General features: G+C 38.9%; 2 protein-coding genes across 3 annotated transcripts in view; both read left to right on the top strand.

The window, feature by feature from the left end:
• The first annotated feature begins 176 nt into the window (after positions 1-176).
• On the top strand, positions 177-11,044 carry LOC139722129 (noelin-2-like). 2 transcript variants are annotated; one of them, XM_071633447.1, is made up of 10 exons: positions 177-397; positions 1,670-1,879; positions 2,722-2,921; positions 3,204-3,255; positions 4,148-4,322; positions 5,275-5,407; positions 6,815-6,982; positions 7,662-7,819; positions 8,487-8,635; positions 9,914-11,044. In XM_071633447.1, exons 1-10 carry the CDS (start codon positions 317-319, stop codon positions 10,154-10,156), a joined length of 1,569 nt encoding a protein of 522 aa, XP_071489548.1. In that variant the 5' UTR covers positions 177-316; the 3' UTR covers positions 10,157-11,044. The 2 variants fall into 2 exon arrangements, with proteins under 2 accessions (XP_071489548.1, XP_071489549.1); XM_071633448.1 differs by having other exon boundaries at positions 178-397; positions 1,673-1,879; positions 9,914-11,043.
• A 3,549-nt stretch (positions 11,045-14,593) lies between these two features.
• LOC139722098 (ATP-binding cassette sub-family C member 5-like) overlaps positions 14,594-19,372 on the top strand; it is a 105,227-nt gene continuing 100,448 nt past the window's right edge. Inside the window, exon 1 of the mRNA XM_071633420.1 lies at positions 14,594-14,995. The gene's annotated coding sequence lies outside the window, so the exon portion shown is untranslated. The remainder of the gene's footprint in view (positions 14,996-19,372) is intronic.

Here is a 19,372-nt window from a genome sequence, read left to right as displayed (position 1 = left end):
ATGACGTCACTGCAATGACGCAGTAAAGCAACAGTATGTTTAGTTGTTGGTGGTGGTGGTGATTTGTCTGGAGTAGGAGGGTTCTGAAGAGCGTGGTGCATGATGTATTTCGCGTTGCTTGGATTTAAGACAGTAGATAGATGACTTCTAGAAAATGACATGGTGTTCATTCCCACACGTTTATGACCTGCGACCCAAGCAGGATATTCCACGGCAGCTATGGCTGTGATGCACTGGTTGCGCGATGAATATAAGCTGAGCTCCTGAAGTCTCATTCTTCACTTACCCTCGATTTGTTCAAACAGTATACACCACCATGGAAACATCGTCAGTATTTCTACTGCTGCTGCGATTCTCAATTTTCTTGTCGATCTCCGCCACACAGCTACGGGCATTGGTAAGACATTTGAAGTTTTCAAAGATTTGAGGTGAACGTTAAAATGTCATCTAATTACTTTGATAATCTCTATGGATTACGTCCCTATTAAGCCGCACTCAACTGAAAGCAATGCTCTGAACGAAAGGAACACAAAGTAATTATATGAAATAAATTTTACGAATATCTATATGTCGCTGGAATGCTGTATGTATAATATGTAATCATAATGTCATCATAGTCTTATTTTATATTGCGTCTGAGTAGTTTCTTAAAGTGATGTTATTTTCATCGAACTAAAGAGTAATCGATATATGTCTGACTATTTTTTTTTTTTGTCTTTTCTGATGACCAGGGACAACACACGTATGGTCTGTATGCTCTCCATTTACTTAAAAGACCAACATATTTTCTCTATCATGCTTGAGAATATAAGATGATATACGTTTTCCTATCCGAGCCACGTTCATGTTAATCATACGGACAGACAGACCTAAAACGGGCATAGATAAAATCTATTCTCTGCATATTATGTTACTGCAATTTTTTTTTTTTTTTTTGCATAGTAAATGTTTCTTCTGGCTACTGCTACTTAATAATGATAATAATGATAATAATAACAATAACAATAATTATAATAATAATAATTATTATTATTATAATGATTATAATAACAATGATAATGATATTAATGATGATAATAATAATAATGATAAGAATTATAATAATGATAATAACAATAGTAATAATAATAATAACAATAATAATAATGATAAAGTCTTATTTATCCAGGGTGGCCTCTTCAGTGTTGTCACTGCTCTACCAGAGGGCCCTGCCATTATTATTGCCCAAGCTTTGCCTGGTACCCATTTATACACATGGGTCGAGAGGGACATTGTGGGTAAAAACATCTTGTCCAAGGACGTAAGCGCTGTGCGAGCGGGACTCTAACTCGGGTCCTCCGATCGGGAGTCGAGAGTCTTATCCACTATGCAACAGTGCCCCCTTTACCTTAATTCTAGGTCAGGGTAGAAATGCTGCAATGTATAACGGAGGAATCTTCGTTTGAGATCTCCCTATATTTCAAACTGAGCTACCGCTTACCATGCTTACGCTGTAACTGTGTCTCTGTTATTCTGAAAATGTCAAGCTGCATACAAACATACACAATGTCATATACACTATAAGATGTACATAATACAAATGTACACCTAAAGACAGTCACGCGGACACTGTGATAATTTGAATAAAACAAGATCATAAAAGGGAGCTTTTGTTTCACCTTTGTTTCAGCAGAAAGGAGATATGGGTATAGCTCACGCAGGGTATACCGAAGCTTACCACTCCGTATCTCCCGAACTCACCCGAGCGACTGCCGAAGCGACGACCGGAGAAACAACCAATGACCAATGCACATGCCGTGCCGAATGGCCGAGTCTGGTCACCTGCACGGATTACGTTGAACCACAGTTCTCGAGGAGACTCGAGAAAGCAGAAGTCGAGGTTAGTCTCTTTTAACCTTTTCTATGCCCATGAGTCAAATGAGCACAAGTCCCACAAGTAAACCTATGGACAGATAATTTTTGTGGTGAACAGTGGGGTAATCCGGTCACTAACTCTTCCTATTCTTTTCTACTCCATCCTTTATCCCAGCTTCAAAAACACTGACAGCCGCTTTCTAAATATCTTGATAACAAAATATGCCATCGAATTAGTTTGAGTGCCATATTTCGATCAAAGTAGATATAAGTCCACACCCATAAATGAATGCAAAGTAATCTTAGCCATTCCCAAACTTGTCATTTTCAAATTTATTACATATAATCTTATGAAATACATGGTTTTCGGTTGTCGTTTCTGTAAATAGCAGAACGCGTTTTGAGAAACGTTTTTCACCAATCATTTCTTATTCTTCTGCAACTAAGGGGATACATTTTCAGTGAATTAGTAATAATATCATACGAACGATTAATTTGTCAAGATGTTAATTTTTTTATGATGATGATGATTGGAGAGAGATTTTGTTTGTTTTGTTTGACGTTTGTCGGATATAGCATTTCTTAGATGTCGGGGTGGGGAAAGTACAATAAGCTACAACGAATCACATCAAGGGCTGTATCATTTAAATATAGTGTATCATAATCTAGATACATTCATTGCTAGTTATCACAAATGGTATACGCAGTTGTGCAGATTTAATTTTCATTGCGATAGAGTGAAGATGGCTAACAATAAAGTAGACTTACTTTGGGAATGTTTGTAATATGCGCAGTCCAAGGTTTCCCCGATGCAACCATGCGTACCTATTCGAGTGCTTCCTGTTTTCATATCTCACACCAACCCAGATCGCGATACTTCGACAGCAGCTCTCCGAGTACAACCAGACCGTGGTCGAACTCCACATCGAACTCGAGAGCGTCGGTTCCGCGCTGAATACGACGCAGGAAACTCTAGAGGGCGTGCTTGATGGCACCATCGTCATCTCTGTATCCGAGGTGGAGGTTATCCACCGAGAATTGAAGGAGATGTCGTCCAGCCTCGAGCAGTAAGTTCCGTCCCCTTGTGGGTTACTCTTCTGAAAAGCCTGGCAGAGACGTGGAGTTTCTGACCCTCGAGTATGATCTGAGTCTCTAGCCTTTTATTTTTTTTGTTTTATTTCTTATCCCATTTTTTCACCCCTGAAATGTTTACCTCTGACACTGAACCATTACACAGGACCAGAGAAAAGCGATGTTGCGAGATGTACAGGTCATAACTAATAAATGTGTTCTCTGTTTCTGTATGCTTGATTTTAACTCTTGAACCCTTGATTTGCTGTTTAATGTAGGATCGGATCAGCCGTGCAAGATGTCCCAGAGGTGCAGGAGCTTCAAGAAGAGGTTAGTCTTTTTCAAGTTGAAATGGGATTAATAAATTTGTACTTTTGAACAAAGACGTTCTGGTGGCAAAATTACAAACTCACTTCTGACACAAGAGACTTACAATAGTCATAATAGAGTACCTTATACATTGCATTCTACTTTTGCATGCTTTAGAGTCCATTACATCCTTCAGCCTCTGGATTAACGAAGAGGCAATTTAAGCCCCTTAACAACGCACTGTTTAGGAAACGCATTTGTGCCACGATTGTGATTTACGTTATTCTACAGCAACCACTCATGCTGATCATTGAGAGGGATGTGACATAGGCTGCTGTTGGCTGCTCATGGGGATAATTATGTTCAGAAGGTCCAAATGCCCCATATTATTTTCTTCTTCTAGGCACTACATAGAGCATGTTTGATAGTTGAACATCACAGACAACTGCGAATAGTCTGTAATGTAAGAAGCCTCCCCTTTGAAAGAAAGATAAACGCCTCGATACAACAAAACAAACAGCTGATTTAGTGTCCCTGAATTGGCAAGAGCAGATATTTTCTCATCTTCTTTGTGCTTTCGGCAAAGGACGCGTATAGTGGTCTTTGTGTTTGTGTTTGTCTGTTTATATCTCCGTTTGTGCGAGAGTTCGCTTGTTCACGTGCGCGTACCTACGTGGTTACAGAAAAAAACATCCGATATATAGCGTAACTAGAAGAAACACCGCTCTTTTTATTCCACACACTTTACTAAAACGTTTTCTAGCATACTCGCGTTGTCTGAAGCCAGGAATATGAGATGATTGTCAATCCGATTGTCTCTCTTACCCGATTGTCAGTTTTCCTTCATTCAGTCCTTTTCTTTTTTTTTCTCTCTCTCTCTTTTTTTCCTTCTTTTTTTTTTTGCCATGCACAGGTCGCGAATCTCACAAAGATCATCCAAGACCTAAAGTTGTCGAATCCGAACGAAGTTCGTATTCTTCGCCACCAGCTTGAAAACCTCAAGGCAAAGTTGGCCAAATGTGAGCAGGCCTACACGGAGGACCAACGTGACCGTTTGTTCCAGCCCTGGGCTTCATCTGCTTCACAAGGTAAGAAAGAAATAATAAACAAAACAAAACAAAACAAAACAAAAACCCACAACAAAACAAAACAACAAACAAAAAGAAAAGAGAGATGTCTCGGGGGAGGGGCATTTCATGAATCGTTTTGGTCGGATATTTTTTCTGACAAATTTGCTCTCAGCTAATCAGATGCAAGGATTTCAGCAGCTTGTAACAGTCTGTCAAACAAAAATTCTGACAAAACGCTTCATGGAATACCCCCCCCCCCCCCCGCAGGAGGAATATATGTAAAGACAAAGGATGGATAGATAGAACTGGTCGACTGACAATAGGTAGATAAAGAGATAGATAGGTAAGACAAAATGGGTGTAGTAGGTAGATGGAGAAAAAGGAGATAATTTTATCATATTGAATATATTAATGTCTTTGTAGTCTGATTTGAGTAAAAAGTGTTTATGATTGAGTGCATATCATCGTCATATACTGTATATTATTTTTCGAATTCACAATCAAGAATGAGCCATGAAGTCTTTGAGCCGTTGTATACTGGCTGATTCACTGGATTAACCAGCAAAATGTTTGTGCCATATAATTTGAACATTTCGTACCCGTCAAAAATTATCAGGCCTATCTTATTAAAAAAAAAGATAATTTCTGTCATTAAAAACAGCCAATAATGAAGAAGTTTCTTGATGTTGCCACTGGAAATGTTAATCTACAGAATTCCTTGAAATATAACAACGATAATTAAAGAGTTGAGCAGAGCATGAGCAGTTGTCACTGTCAATGTCGTTGATATCATCGACATCTATTCTATTACTCTAAACATCATCATTGTCATCACTAGTAATATTGTATGTAGCTAGGGCTTCATAAGTGTAGTAGTTTATTGCATAGGAATCAATGGAATTATTCGTTGGACCCGTCGCTTTGTTACACACTATTGAGTAGTGTACATGTTTTTTTTTACTGATTTCAGACAGCTGCGGAGACCTGGTCCAAGTGTCAGAGCCCTTCACTGTCCGGGGTCGAGGGACAAGATCCGGGGCCTGGTTCCGGGACCCGGTCCTGGACTACGAGAAGGTGTGGTACGCACCATTCCGCAACTCTAGGTGAGACCCCCTCGCAATAAATGTTCGCAATTTTGTTCACAGGAAGAAAAATCTGCTCGCAGATTGGTTTGCAAATGGTCTGCAACTGGTCGGTGACTGAGACCAAAACAAATTGGTCGCCGATTGGTTGCTGATGTTCGTTTAGCGCTTGGCAACAATATTCAAGTTGCTCTACACCTCTCTCTCCCTCAGCCTCAGAAGTACAAATTGCTTGATCATGTGAATAAGGCTGTCGTCGCTGTCATTCCCTGCCCCATGCCCTTGCCCTTACTATTCGTTGACACTCTCTTAGTCCCTTAGGTATATTGTAGGGATCGCTTTTTGAAGTCAGGACAAAGTACTAGTACATGAATGTTGACTGCATCACTTTTTTGATGCAGAACTTGACACGTGGACGCGACACGTGGACTCGTAAACTCTAGAACATTCTTATAATCTGGTTGACGACCCCTTGGCAAATGATTGGCAGTTAGTCGTTAATCGATCTGCAGTCAGTTTTTAATGGGTCGGCAATTTGTTGGCAATTGGATGGCGACCAAAAATCTTCAAGCCAAACATTGCCAAAGGACAGAAATCACTGAAGACCAGTCCTAAAGAGGTTGACGACCAGTCAGCGATCAGTTGCCGACATTTTCACGACTACTTAAAGACCAGAACACTTTCAGCCGACCAGTTTGGCTTTGGTTTTCGATGCAGCATCGAAAACATCTAGTCATTTGTTAGCTAACCGGTCGCAGAACTCTGGCTGGGGCCATTTGCCGACTTCATAATAATCTATCATGTGTACGCCCTCTGACAGCTAACTGCCTACCAGTGATGGCCCGGTGGTCGTAGAATAGTCGGCGACCGGTCTTCGCTTGTGTGTGACCATGCAGGGTCTCAGCCGGGCCTGCAGCTGTTGTACGCGTTATGCTTGTAGTCACTTAATGAATTAGTATCCATATCATAGAAGGTAGGGGGTCCCAGTAAATAATATATCAAAAATGATGCAAAGTCAAAAGTCGGGGTCATGTTTCCATTTAATACTCGATTTTACATTTTCTGCAACTCATGACTAATGCAGAAACATGTCCTGTCAAATTATCAAAACTTGCCACATGGTGCAATTTACATGAATTATAAGCAAACACACACACACACACACACACATAAATGCACATATACACACACTCAAGTGACAAATCGTCTTGAAAACAGATTTGATTTGAATGAGGGAATAAAACTGAATGAGACTCTCAACCAACTCCTCACTCCTCAAATCGCAAAGATGACTGCACTAATATAGCTTCACTCAAATATAACTCTGTAGAAGTCACACTATACGCGCTGGTAGATACTTATGTATAATGTATTGATGGTGCCAGGTCAGTTGTCTTTCGTATGACAATGTCGTTCTACTGTTTTCAGGTTCACGTACCAGGTAGATCGTTTCTCAAACGTGGCGGATTTTACCCGTGGCACGAATTACGAGAGTCGCTTCATTCTCCCAACGGACAGCCCTTCCCAGGGGCCGGGAATGGTAGCTTATAACGGTTCGCTCTACTACCACGAAAAAGGCAGCAATCGAGTGATCAGGTAAGTTTCCCATCAAGACGGTTCCCCTCGCTCGATATTTTGACCTGTTGTATACTGATCTCCACCATAGGACCCCATATTTCTCTCTCTTCTTTTCTTAAAAAAACCCCAACAACACTATTATCCGTCATTCAAGAACAAAGTATATTATTGTTAATGATGGTTTAAGCTATTGTGACTGGAAGTATTCTTGCTATATCGTCATTTTTAGTGAAGTTTTTCGAAACTTTCCATTAAAACTTTGTCAAGTGATATACGCTGTCAAAAATATTCAAAGATGTTCAAAAAATCTCTCAAAAAGTACTTTCTTGACAGATACTGAACCATATATTTTTTTCTACACATTTTCATATGACTGTTACATCTATATGTTTTTGTTGTTTTTGTTCTGTTCTTGTCTCGAAACTGTAAAACACTCTATGTGCCTCCATAATCTAGTACTCGTACATACCTGAGGGAACTTATTTCATACAAGGCCGCAAGGCCTTTCTCTAGTTCTCTTTTTCATTTCCATGAATTTTTGATTTTTGGCAAACTTATATGTAAGCTTGAACCTTGTTTGTCTGTATTATGTCAATTTTCGATTGATTATTGTTTTGTGTGTTTTGTAACCACGGATTTTTTATTGGAATGAATAAACGAAACTGAAAACGCATAATCACGTCCGTCCAATGGCTAGGTACCAGGCGGACAGCAACGCCGTGGTTGCCGCGAGAGAGATACCCGACGCTCTGGTAGACAATGACGGGGCCTACGCGTCCATGGGGTACACCGACATCGATCTGGCTGTCGACGAGTACGGTCTCTGGGTCATCTACACACCGTCATCAAACGGAGGTACGTCTTAGTTTTATCGCCATTAATCATTGCAGGAAAGACAGAGAGGTGTTGCAGGGCGGTAGTTTATGCAAATTACAGATACTTTTCAAAGTTCCAATTTATGAAACTGAAGTCCAAATATAATGTGAATTGAATGAAAGCAGCAAAATTAGTAGAACACATCAGTGGGAGATTGAGAAAATTGGACAATCGAGCCAACAGTTATGAATCTTTTAAAGCTTCGGTGCCGTCAAATTGCTCGACAAGAAGACTTCTACACTTCATGATGTCATTATGGCAACAATATAAAGAAAATATAAGGAGAATTCCATAACAATTCTTTTTTTTTCATGGAAAAGTACACTTTTTATCGACTTATTACTGGCATATGTTAAGGTTAATATTACTCTCCATGCGTTCTGAAAGAGGTAAGTCAAGTGCTCTTTTGTTACACAGTGTGATAAAGAGGTAAAAATATATTTAATTTTCTATAAATTTGTATGTTTCTGCGAAAATGGCAGGACGCACTGACAAGCGATCTCTTTTATCGACACGAAATGAAAAATGTCAAAATGCTATAAAGTGAGGAAGAAAAGATAGAAACGAATTCAACGTATTCGTATCTTCATCATTGATTGGAGCAATGCACTGATAATGTTTTTCTTTAATCGTCACACTTTGTCAGATCGCATTGCGGTGGGTGAACTTGACCCGCAGACGCTGGATATTACTGCGACGAAGATGGCGTCCTTCTCCAAATTCACGGCGGGGAACTGTTTCATGATTTGTGCCAAGCTCTACTGCGTCAACAATCATTTCAGCAACGACGCCTCGGTAAGTATTAAAACTACGGGCCACAGCAACAACAGCAATAAATCTACTGAAACATACATGTGCAACGAGGAGGCAATACTATAATCGATAATTGAAATTTATCGTTTTGTCTTCTTTGGAACAGTTCGAGAAAGTGAGAAGGTCACTAATTCAGGTCACGTACTAATAGTAAGTCAGACTTCAATGAGACACTTAACCCTATTCTAACTGGGGGGGGGGGGGGCAATTTGACCCCCCCCCCCACCATTTCGCGCCGCGATTCAGCAACGCGCAAAGATTTTGCCGCGTCGTTTCATGACTTTTTTTTTTAAGTCTCCCGCATATTTTGAGAACAAATTTGCGATGTCCGGGTACACCGTTCTGAAGTTACGTAATGCTTTGCGTATGCATGTCAACCCGAAAATGGCTCAAATTCATGATATCGTGTGCAAATCCAATGCAAATTGTGTTTTTTGGTTAAATTGATATAAATTATATTTTTTCAACTTTTAATCATTGAAATTAATCAATTTTAATGTAGATAAGCTTGAAAAAGTGCCTGCAACAAATTTTTACCAAAAAACAATAGAAAACAAAAGGTCAACAAACAATGAAATACATAAGAAATTAACAAAAAATTTAGCAATCATTCAGTCTTTTTAATGGAGTTATAGGTGAAAATATGATTTCATGCGTAAATTTGCATAATTAATTTACTAAAAATAGAAAATCAAAATTTTTCTTTTGTATGACCATGTAATCTTGTAGTTAACATCCAGTTCTATGTTCAGGCAAAATTTCGTTGCGGCGATCGCGCGATTGGCGGCCGAGATCTGAAAGGGGGTCAAATTGACCCCCCCCCCCCCGTAAAAACTTGGTCTCAAATAGCCCAGTTAGAATAGGATTAAATTGTAAGAGGTCGACCACTTGCCTTCACTCTCTCCCCCTCCACCCTTTCTATATTTTTTCCTTTTTTTTCACACCCAATATGATATAGCTACAAGCGACTCCCGCTATAACGAAGTCCTCGGGATTGGCAGCTTTCTCTCGTTATATCATAATTTCGTTATAGCCGAGCAGTTGAGTATATAGATGATAATTTTGGGACCTGAATTGCTACTTCGTTGTATCAAGAATTCCGTTGTAACCGTGTATGTTATAACGGGAGTGCACTGTATATAATGTTCGGTCTATGACGGCCTATCTGTCTTTCATTTACTCCGCATAATAGTGTGCGTGTGTGTGTACACCAAACGCTTACGTATTGATGATGTGTTCTAATTTTGTTTTCTTCGTAAGGTCAATTTTGTCTACGACACGAAGACAGCGGTGTCCAGAGAGCTTCAAGTACCCTTCGACAACCGCTTCAGTGAAATGATGTCACTGGACTACAACCCACATGACCAGAAACTGTACGGATGGGATAATGGACATCAGGTTGTCTACGACTTGACATTTGACTCAGTGGAAACACGAAGCGAGAGTCACCCCACAATGCCATATAGGCCTACCACACCCCTTTTCCGTGACGTATTGCACTAAGAAAAAAAAGCACTAACAACAAAAACACCGAAATGTCATGCATCTTGGCGAAGTTTATGTACGAAATGTAAACTGAAGTCTAACGCAGAATGTCATTTTCAATGGCTGATGTTCGACTACTATTAGGGCTACTGATTTTATGTCGATTGTATACGTACATTTATTATCATAGACTGATATTCATGATTTCGGCGAGGATGTTAGAATACTCATTACTCTCCGACGAAATATCACTTTTTGATATATATGTAGTCAGAATGTCTTGAGCAGTCATGTACATAATATTCATACATAAAAAAAGATATTTAAAAAATCAGTTTCCAGCATACGATGATAGGCATATTGATTCATTAGCCTCTAGAAGGTTATACTTCATCAGAGGAAAAAACAAAACAAAATTGTTTTGGATAAAATCCCCAAAGTAAAAGCGACCGATAATAAAAATATATCATGACCCTGGCGTTACTAGGTACCCATTTAATACACCTGGGTCGAGAGGGATATGGTGGGCAAAAATATCTTGTCAAAGGACGTAAGCACTGGGCGGAAATCGAACTCGGGTCCTCCGATCGGGAGTCGGGAATCTCATCCGCTATGCCACAGCGCCCCCACAAATGCAAGACAGTAGACTCCCGTTATAACGAAGTCGTCGGGACCGGCTGTTCTCTTTCGTTATATCGAATTTCGTTATAACCAAACAAATAAACAAGGGGGGAAAAAACCATTGAGTGGATAATGTTGCGGCCTGATTTTTTACTTCGTTGTAACCGGAATTTCGTTATAACCGTGTTTGTTATAACGGGAGTACATTGAATATGCAATGCAGAGATTATGCCGCTGTTTATGTCATCCAGTATAATTCAATTTATCAATATATCCTCTTGTAAATAGCTGTAATTTGTAAATTATTTCCACAAATCCGGTGGTAGCGTTTCACATTGTTTCAATAGAGAATGATCTCCCTAATTCCTCGAGACGCAGCAACATCCGTTTGACAGACGCCACTTGATAAATGAAGTTAGTATTGTCTGTACCATTTTACCTTAATATGTTGATGGTAAGTTGCACGTGATATCAGTCTTATGATTACATTACGTTTACTTTTGGCGCGCAACAATGCAGTGTTTGCCATGTTGAAGTATCAAAATGTTCGCAAAGTACCGTTAATTGCGTCTGATGTACCCCGGGGATGTACCTTCCATAATCACGGCTTTTGTGATACTACCCGGACAAGTTTCTGTGATATTAATGTGACTAACAAAAGACATGGCGAGGGAACATGCAAGTTATGCTGAGTCGAGGGGAAGGTGCATTCCAATGTCTTTTTATTAAACATATCAGTACTTTAGCAATGATTGACAGATGAGGTCACAACAGGAATATTGGATTGGAAGGATTTTTAGCCGGCTTATCCAAGTTATGTGGAGAAAAATTAGTAAAAAATATATGGTATAAATTCCATTTGTAGAGGGGGACAAATGAAAGAAGCTCACACCTGAACCTTCACCCCTCTGAATGATATCTTACTTTCATTTAATGATATGCTATATTACATTTTTTATGTCACACTAGGTAAATATCTGCCAGTATCTCATTTGACGAAATTATAATTAGATACACAGCGTCACACACTTCTGCTTCTTTGTGGCGAGTGTTCAAGAATTCATGATTAAAGTATTGGTGACTGTAAAATGAGGAGTTTACAAAGATTATTTGATGGATGAAACCTTCATATCCATCAACGCATTTGTACAATGATTGACTTTAATATGTCCTATAGATGTATCGTTTTCATTGGTTTCATTTACATAGGTTTATCTTTATGATTCCACTGCATTGTTTTCAGAATATGATACACGATTATGTAATCATTGTATATAATATCATGTGTGGTATCATTATGTTATGGATTTTGTAAGCACTCTGAGCCTGATGGGCGGGACAAATAAAATGTTTATTGCTGTATGATCGATAATGATGGCAACAACGCGTCATGATGCACATTTTTAACCATTGATTTTATTGCATAGAATGAGGTTTTAAAACTTTGACATCCACTGATCGTTGTGCGGTTAGAAGGGCTCAATGAAAGCTCAAAAAAAAAGCAGGGGCATATAGTTTATAATTATATATTTGTTTCATAAACGAATACAAAAGTCCCGCTATTTACCCAGCATTTTTTTCAAATTTTTGTTTTTGTTTCAGCAACTTCTAGCCATTAGTCAACACAGGTACATAACATGTTTAATCTTTTTATGGTATGGTATATATATATATATATATATATATATATATATATATATATATATTAAATACATAGATATATAGTGAAAGAAATTAGACTTAAGGTGGACGTTGCTCTCGATCTTGTTCTCCCTTTTAATCGAGCTTTCGGCCTGTCATCAGGCCTTCATCAGGATCTATACCAACAGAACAATAATGTTCTCTAAATTGCATAATGTGCCATGAAAATTATATAACGCAATGTCGTATTTTACCAATCTTCTGAAGTGTTACCTTATATACACAAATGAATCAATTAATTCAACACAAAAAGGTAATCTAACATCATCTCAGCAACTCACTGAAATAATATACTAAGTATAAAAAAATGAAAAAGATAATGAACAAATTCAACTCTTCTATCAAACTTCTGAAATATGATAATCATGCCTTTTTTTAAAATTTCTTTCACTATATCATCCTACCCACAATGAGGCACCGCGTACGTTTTGGGAAAGGAGCAATCTCTCGCACTATATGTATATATATATATATATATATATATATATATATATATATATATATATATATAATATGATATAAAATTATCATGTTCATATAAAAAAAATTCATGGGGTGTCAATGTCAACTTATTATAGGAGTGGGGTTAGTACTATCCCCTGAAGAAATGTTGAGCATGCCGTATTGAACATGTTTTGAATGACATGTATAGGAAAAAAATGTTTGCTCCAAAAAGAATGCAGGATGAATCCTAATGCTTTCTTTAGTGCATACTCCGCGAATATAGTCTTTATGTCAGATTACACCTACCGCTATGGAAAACGAGAAAAAACTACTTTGGAGACGGCAAACGTTCGCGAAGCAACTTTCTTCACAATTTAGAATTGTAATTGATTTGGAAAGGAAAGTTTATATTCTGGTTTTCTCGGATTATAAATTAACTCCAAAGTGATGGACTTATCTACAAAGCAAAACAAAACAAACAAACAAAAAATACCTGGCAAAACCCTCTGCTCTCCGACAAGTGCAACCCAATGACGCCCAAACGAAATGCTTTTGTTTATGATAATACGCCGGAGGTATAATCGGCAATAAACTACGTAGGCTATAGATGCTGTTTATAGGTGGTTCTCCGTGATTCTATGGTTCTCGATCTGTGACACCAAATAAGAATAACAAAATCAGGTTCCGTTAAAATCGGTGGGCTTTCCCTCATGAGATGAATATGGGATTACTCGATCCTATCTCCATGGGTTGTCCCACCTTGAAATGGGCAACTCAGTACAACAGAGTCCGCAAGGCATTATTCTATAGAGCTAAAATTATAGGTATGTCTATACAAATTAAAACACCTGTATCTTCAAGCCACAGAAGGATGACACATAGTGTTCTTTCAAAGATGTAGCCGGAGAGTGAACTTGACAGTCTCTAATAACAAACAGACCTGTAGCCTCTCTGCATGACGCTGCCTGCTTTAGTATTGACATGCACAAGTCTCTGAAGCCCTATATAACGGTAAAGCGGGCGTCTGTAGGGATTCACGTCCCCCGCCCCTCGACCGCGTAGCGGTTCTCACAGTCTGCCGGCTTTGGAGAACAGCCACAAGCCCTAATCTCCCCGCTAATTCCAATTTTCCTTTCACGAAGACAGACAATAGTTTACCCATCTTCCCCGCCCGACTGTTGCACACACGCGCAATTGCTACCGTAAACTGTGTAGTGCGAGAGGTAAACAAAATAATGCGATGGGGAAGAAACGAGAGAGGAATAAGGATACTACTGCTCGGGCGCCTTTTCTTTTGACATGCTAATTTCGCTCGGTTTCCTTCAAACACGGCTCAACCCCTAACGTGGGTTCGGCTACATGTCATTGCACCTCATTGACAGCTCGTATAGCAAATCATGCTTTTAAACAGAGGTTATATTTGCTTTCATACAAAAGCATTGTAAGGATTGTTCAGCTTCATAGGCGCATTTCAATACAGCGTGCTCCAGTCCGTCGAAGATCATGGAATCGTTCTGTACACGAATGTTTTTCTATATTCATGGACCGCTTGGCTGTTGATGACAGAAGATCGAGTTTTGGACAGACTTGTGCGCGTTACATACAGAAGCACTCCACTGATTATGCATCAACATTTTCCTCTCAATGTTTCGGATATAGGGACCAGTCAGTGTAGATCTATACATCAGTAAAACAACACCTATCCCACTGCAAAGCTTCGAATGAGAAGCAAAGTTGTACCGGAGAGAAGAGGGCTGAAGGCTATCCTGTTTCAAGCTACTGCAAGATCCAATCCTGGTTTTATGTGCTGGTACATGACGGATCTAAAAGAGGGAGATATATAGAGAGAGGATAAAGAAAAGGACAGGTAGTTTGTACTTCTCTTCTTTTTGTTCCGCTAGCAGACGACACTGTCTTGTCTGAGCTGATCTCCCGCGAATGACAAGTTCAGGAGGATTCACGTCCACGCAGTTGCTACAGCGCTTATTGTCTATGATTAATCTACACAGCGTGGGAACGTGATAATTACTCACTTTGGCTGGGACACGATTGGCCGTGACACACAGGAAAAGAGTACCTCCTCGGTTTCAGGTAAGTTCTTGACTTCACTCACTTGCGTCGCCTGTCGTACTGAATTTCTACATTAGCCTTACCATGCTTACTGAGGTAGCGAATTGTAGCCGAGATAGATCGCAACGCGCATGCCGTTAAGTGTCTATAACAATATAGGGAGCAGCGAGAGCTATAACTCCAAATTACATAATCGGTCACGATATATATAACGGTAACATGATCTTATTCTATCGTTCATCAAGATGGCACGAGTGCTGCTGTAAACTTTAGCAATCAAAATATGAAACCATGATTTTTATGGGAGTTCTTGTACACTCCGCTCAATCTGTCAATGTAAAATAATGACGATTTATGTATTTTTTAAACTCGTAACATGATTATTGCGAATTATCAGGAGCAAAGCGGTAACCTTATACAGGTTGAAAACAAACTTCAGTTATCCTCTTCTTCGTGACTATATATCGACGCGATTACATGTGATATGAGACACGGGACTTTCGCTCTACTGAGTGGGCAAGAAAATATTTTCAATGAGTTATTTCAAGGATTATGTAGATATTACGTTCATCAAAAATCCCAACGGTGATTATTGTAGGCAGCTGATATAGGCGGACATGGTTTCCTGAATGCATTAAGTCCGCTTCACAGTAGCTGTTCTAGTTACGCTATATATGGATATGCCGAGATTGTTATCACGGTTCATGCAGATGTCCTGTTGGACAATAATATTCCCTGGGATCGGGAATAGTGGTCCCCCCCCCCCCCCCCCCCCCGATCCAGAAATTGCGTAAAGAGGGGGCGCCTTTACAGAATCAAAGGGAGCCCACGCCCCTTCCCCATTCTATTTCATTTTTATTTCTTTTGTTTTAACAAAAAAAAAATGAAAGGGGGCGCCCGGTGCGCTCCCCCTGGATTCGCCACTGCCCGCCCCCCTCACGTTAGACATAAGCCTTAAAACTCGGCATGGACAACGTCCTCACACATGCAGTAACACGTAAATATTGTAATGATTATAGTTGAGATTTTTCTTGATATCATGTACATAAAGGGCCTAATGTACTTGTGCTGCATGAATCTTCAGGTGTTCATTTTGTGAATGATGAACACATTCTGCACACCCCACCAAATCTTTACTCATGCACACCAAGGCTCATCCTTGGCCTCCATTATACCCCTCCCCAACAGGAGTATGAGGAACATTAATGTCATCTGTCGCGAGTAGAGACTGGACTGACCATGACTGATTTTATTGAATACCCTTTTACCTTGATGGTCAAACGATTCCGTGAACTTTCTATACTCCTTTATAGTGTACAAGGTGTCTTCAGTTACCTTCAGCATGATTTTGGGGTTGAAAAGTTATAACATTTCTTACAAAATAGATGACCCCCTAAAAACAAACAAACAAACAAACAAACAAACAAACTTTGAGTAGCCTCGTGAGTCCGCGTAATGTCTGTCGTCCATTTCATTCATACCTGAGATTTTAAAATTATTTAACTTCAAATCAAAACACTACAGACCTATAAAGGGCTGAATATAATGTAAAGGAACAGAAGAACCAATATCTTCACTTCACATCTCAGCAAAGAGTGAAATCAGAGGTGCATAAACCTTTTGAGTGTTTGCAAATTTGCACATTTTTGTATACAGTATGAAATGGAGCACTATATACTCCATCGGGATATGCGTGCATGGGTTCTGGAGTGAATATCACGTGAACAACAGAGACGGGAGAAAATATCAAACAGTTTTCCATAGGTCTATAATTGTCTTTTTTTTTATTTCTAGTCATCTTTATATGAAACGACAATGCCAGGTCATTTGTCAATGGCACACTCGGAAATGACCGGCGGGAAAATGTTTATACCGTGATCCGCTACGTAGAAATTACCGTCTACATTGTAAGTTGGAGCATCGTCTGCTGAGATACCCTTTATCTATAATATGATAGCTCTGTCGTGCATACTCCATGTTCAAGTCCGGGTTTGAAAGTGGGAGTAAAGTCGTACAAAATTTGATATTGTTATTTCTTATAGAATGATAAAAGTTTGATGTGAATAGGAAATGATATGATACATAAGATAAGAAAGTTATGGTATTATATAGATGATATAAGTTATGATCGCATTCTGATATAAGCTACAATTCACTTAGTTGTTGCTATGTATATAGGGCAAACCACCAGGAAGCTTTGAGGTTGTTAAAGGCAACTTTTGTGAACAAAACATGCATAAAAGCTGAATACATTACAGAAATGGTCTCTCCCCCCCCCCCCCCCCCCCCCAGCCACCAGATGAAGAATTTGGCTTTCATTTAAGAATTTAACATTATTTTGTCAGACATTGCCATATCTCTGGTGAAATTCCTTCATGGCGAAGAACAGAACAAATATTTCTCGAACCTCCCTTTGCGACATTAACATTTTGAACTAACAATGTGATGTAGTCACATGATTATGAATATGACTCAAGGATATTGTCAATCGGAAAATATTTGGATTACCAATATCATTTAACACATCAAGATTACTATGGATATATATTAACGAGATGAATCACAAGTCGGTCACAGTTACTGTATTAGTCATTATTCTCTTCGAGATCCCGTAATGTAGCTGTAAATATGGCTATATACTACTTTTAAAGGTGGAATCGCTATAATCTATACCGACCTAAACACTTAAAGGAACTGCATAACATATTATGCAGTGCAAATGCATGTTTAAAGGGGATGGCTAGTAACTGATCAGTGGGAATCAGTGGGAATGCTGGGGGATGATTTTTCCATTTCTTGTGAGATTCATTTAAGAGTACATTATATCTATTGTTGTGTGAAAATTATTTGCTTCAGAACGGTCTCATATTCAAGTAATGTGCTGTTTAATGCCCCGTCATCATTGTACAGGCATGCTAGTTTAGAACCATTAAACTGCACATCACTTGAATATGAGACCATTCTGAAGCAAATAATTTTCACACAACAATAGATTATAATGTACTCTTAAATGAATCCCACAAGGATTGGAACAATCATCCCCCAGCATTCCCACTGATTCCCACTGATCAGTTACTAGCCGTCCCCTTTAACTTGTGTCGATTCATACATGCCATCATCACTTACATACGTAGCCATGTGAAAATCTAAATATGTGTCACATATCTTACAACTAATATTTTTCATCATATTGGAGATATGATTACACCTACAATAAAGTGTGGAACTTTCCAACCAGGATTTTGCCTGTTATATTATCTGCCAAACATCGCTCAAGTAAGTGATTAACAAAAGATATTGGAATGCACTTTTTCCGAGGCCGGGTAGGACTTGTAGTCTTCCCTGCAATGTATTTTGTAAATCATGTTAATATCGTGGAAACATAAAAAAGTTATTGCGATGTAACGTTGAGGGTATCATGAATCAACCAAGTCACCATGCATTTGCATTTCATCTGAAAGTCTTGCCTGGTGTCACGATAGCATGCTGGTGTCAAATTTCAGCCCATGATTAGCGCTGATGAGTTCCGCCATGAGAAAGGCTGGTATGCCCTTATCAACCATTAATCACCTTAAAGCTCAACATTACACGGCATCTCCTGTTTGACATAATTTGGACAAATAAGGTTCAATTTCTTGCGCTTTATTTTGAATTCGATGACTTGGATTTATTGTATAATAATCACCATATTTGTTAACTTTCCTCTCTCCCTCTCTCGCTCTCTTTCTCTCTCTAGTGATTGGTGGATTATATCGTATTTTTGTTTATGTACTCTCTAAAAAATCGAGTGAAAATGTTCACTCTTGAGGGAATGAGAAACAGAAAAGACTGAGTTCATTTTCAACCTTTTGGGAGTGACCTCAGGGATCACTCGAAGATTTTGGAATGATCCCTGCGGTCACTTCAAAATGAGTGAAAATAAACTTTTCACTCAAATCCACTCTAGTTTCTCTCTAAATTCACTCTTTTCTGTCATTCACTCTTTCAAGAGTGAACATTTTCACTCGATTTATTTAGAGAGTACATAAACAAAAATACGATTTATTTAGAGAGTACATAAACAAAAATATAACAATTTAAATGACACATTGACGTTGTAATTAAACATTGAAATATGGCAATCATTATCTAAACTTCATAACTTCACTGGATGAAATTTTGGATACTGCCTACAAGACAATGACCAATTTACTATATACTCAGTATACGTCACTCTTACGTGCACAAACCGTGCAAAGAGGAAAAGATGCAGAAGAACGCCATTACAAGGAAACTTTAGATGTTGGCCCTACAAGCAACATTTAGTAAATCTGATAATCAGCTGTAGATCTGTTACTCAAGGAGACTTTCCCAATGTCGCTGTGCAGAGGAATGCCGTGCCATTCTGAAGTTCAACTT

Source organism: Diadema antillarum, unplaced genomic scaffold (assembly GCF_040938485.1).
Source record: "Diadema antillarum isolate AM-2024a unplaced genomic scaffold, OU_Dant_1.0 scf00000157, whole genome shotgun sequence".
Lineage (NCBI taxonomy): Eukaryota > Metazoa > Echinodermata > Echinoidea > Diadematoida > Diadematidae > Diadema > Diadema antillarum.
The sequence above is the reverse complement of the archived record's forward strand: the minus strand, read 5'-3'. Positions and strand labels throughout refer to the sequence as shown.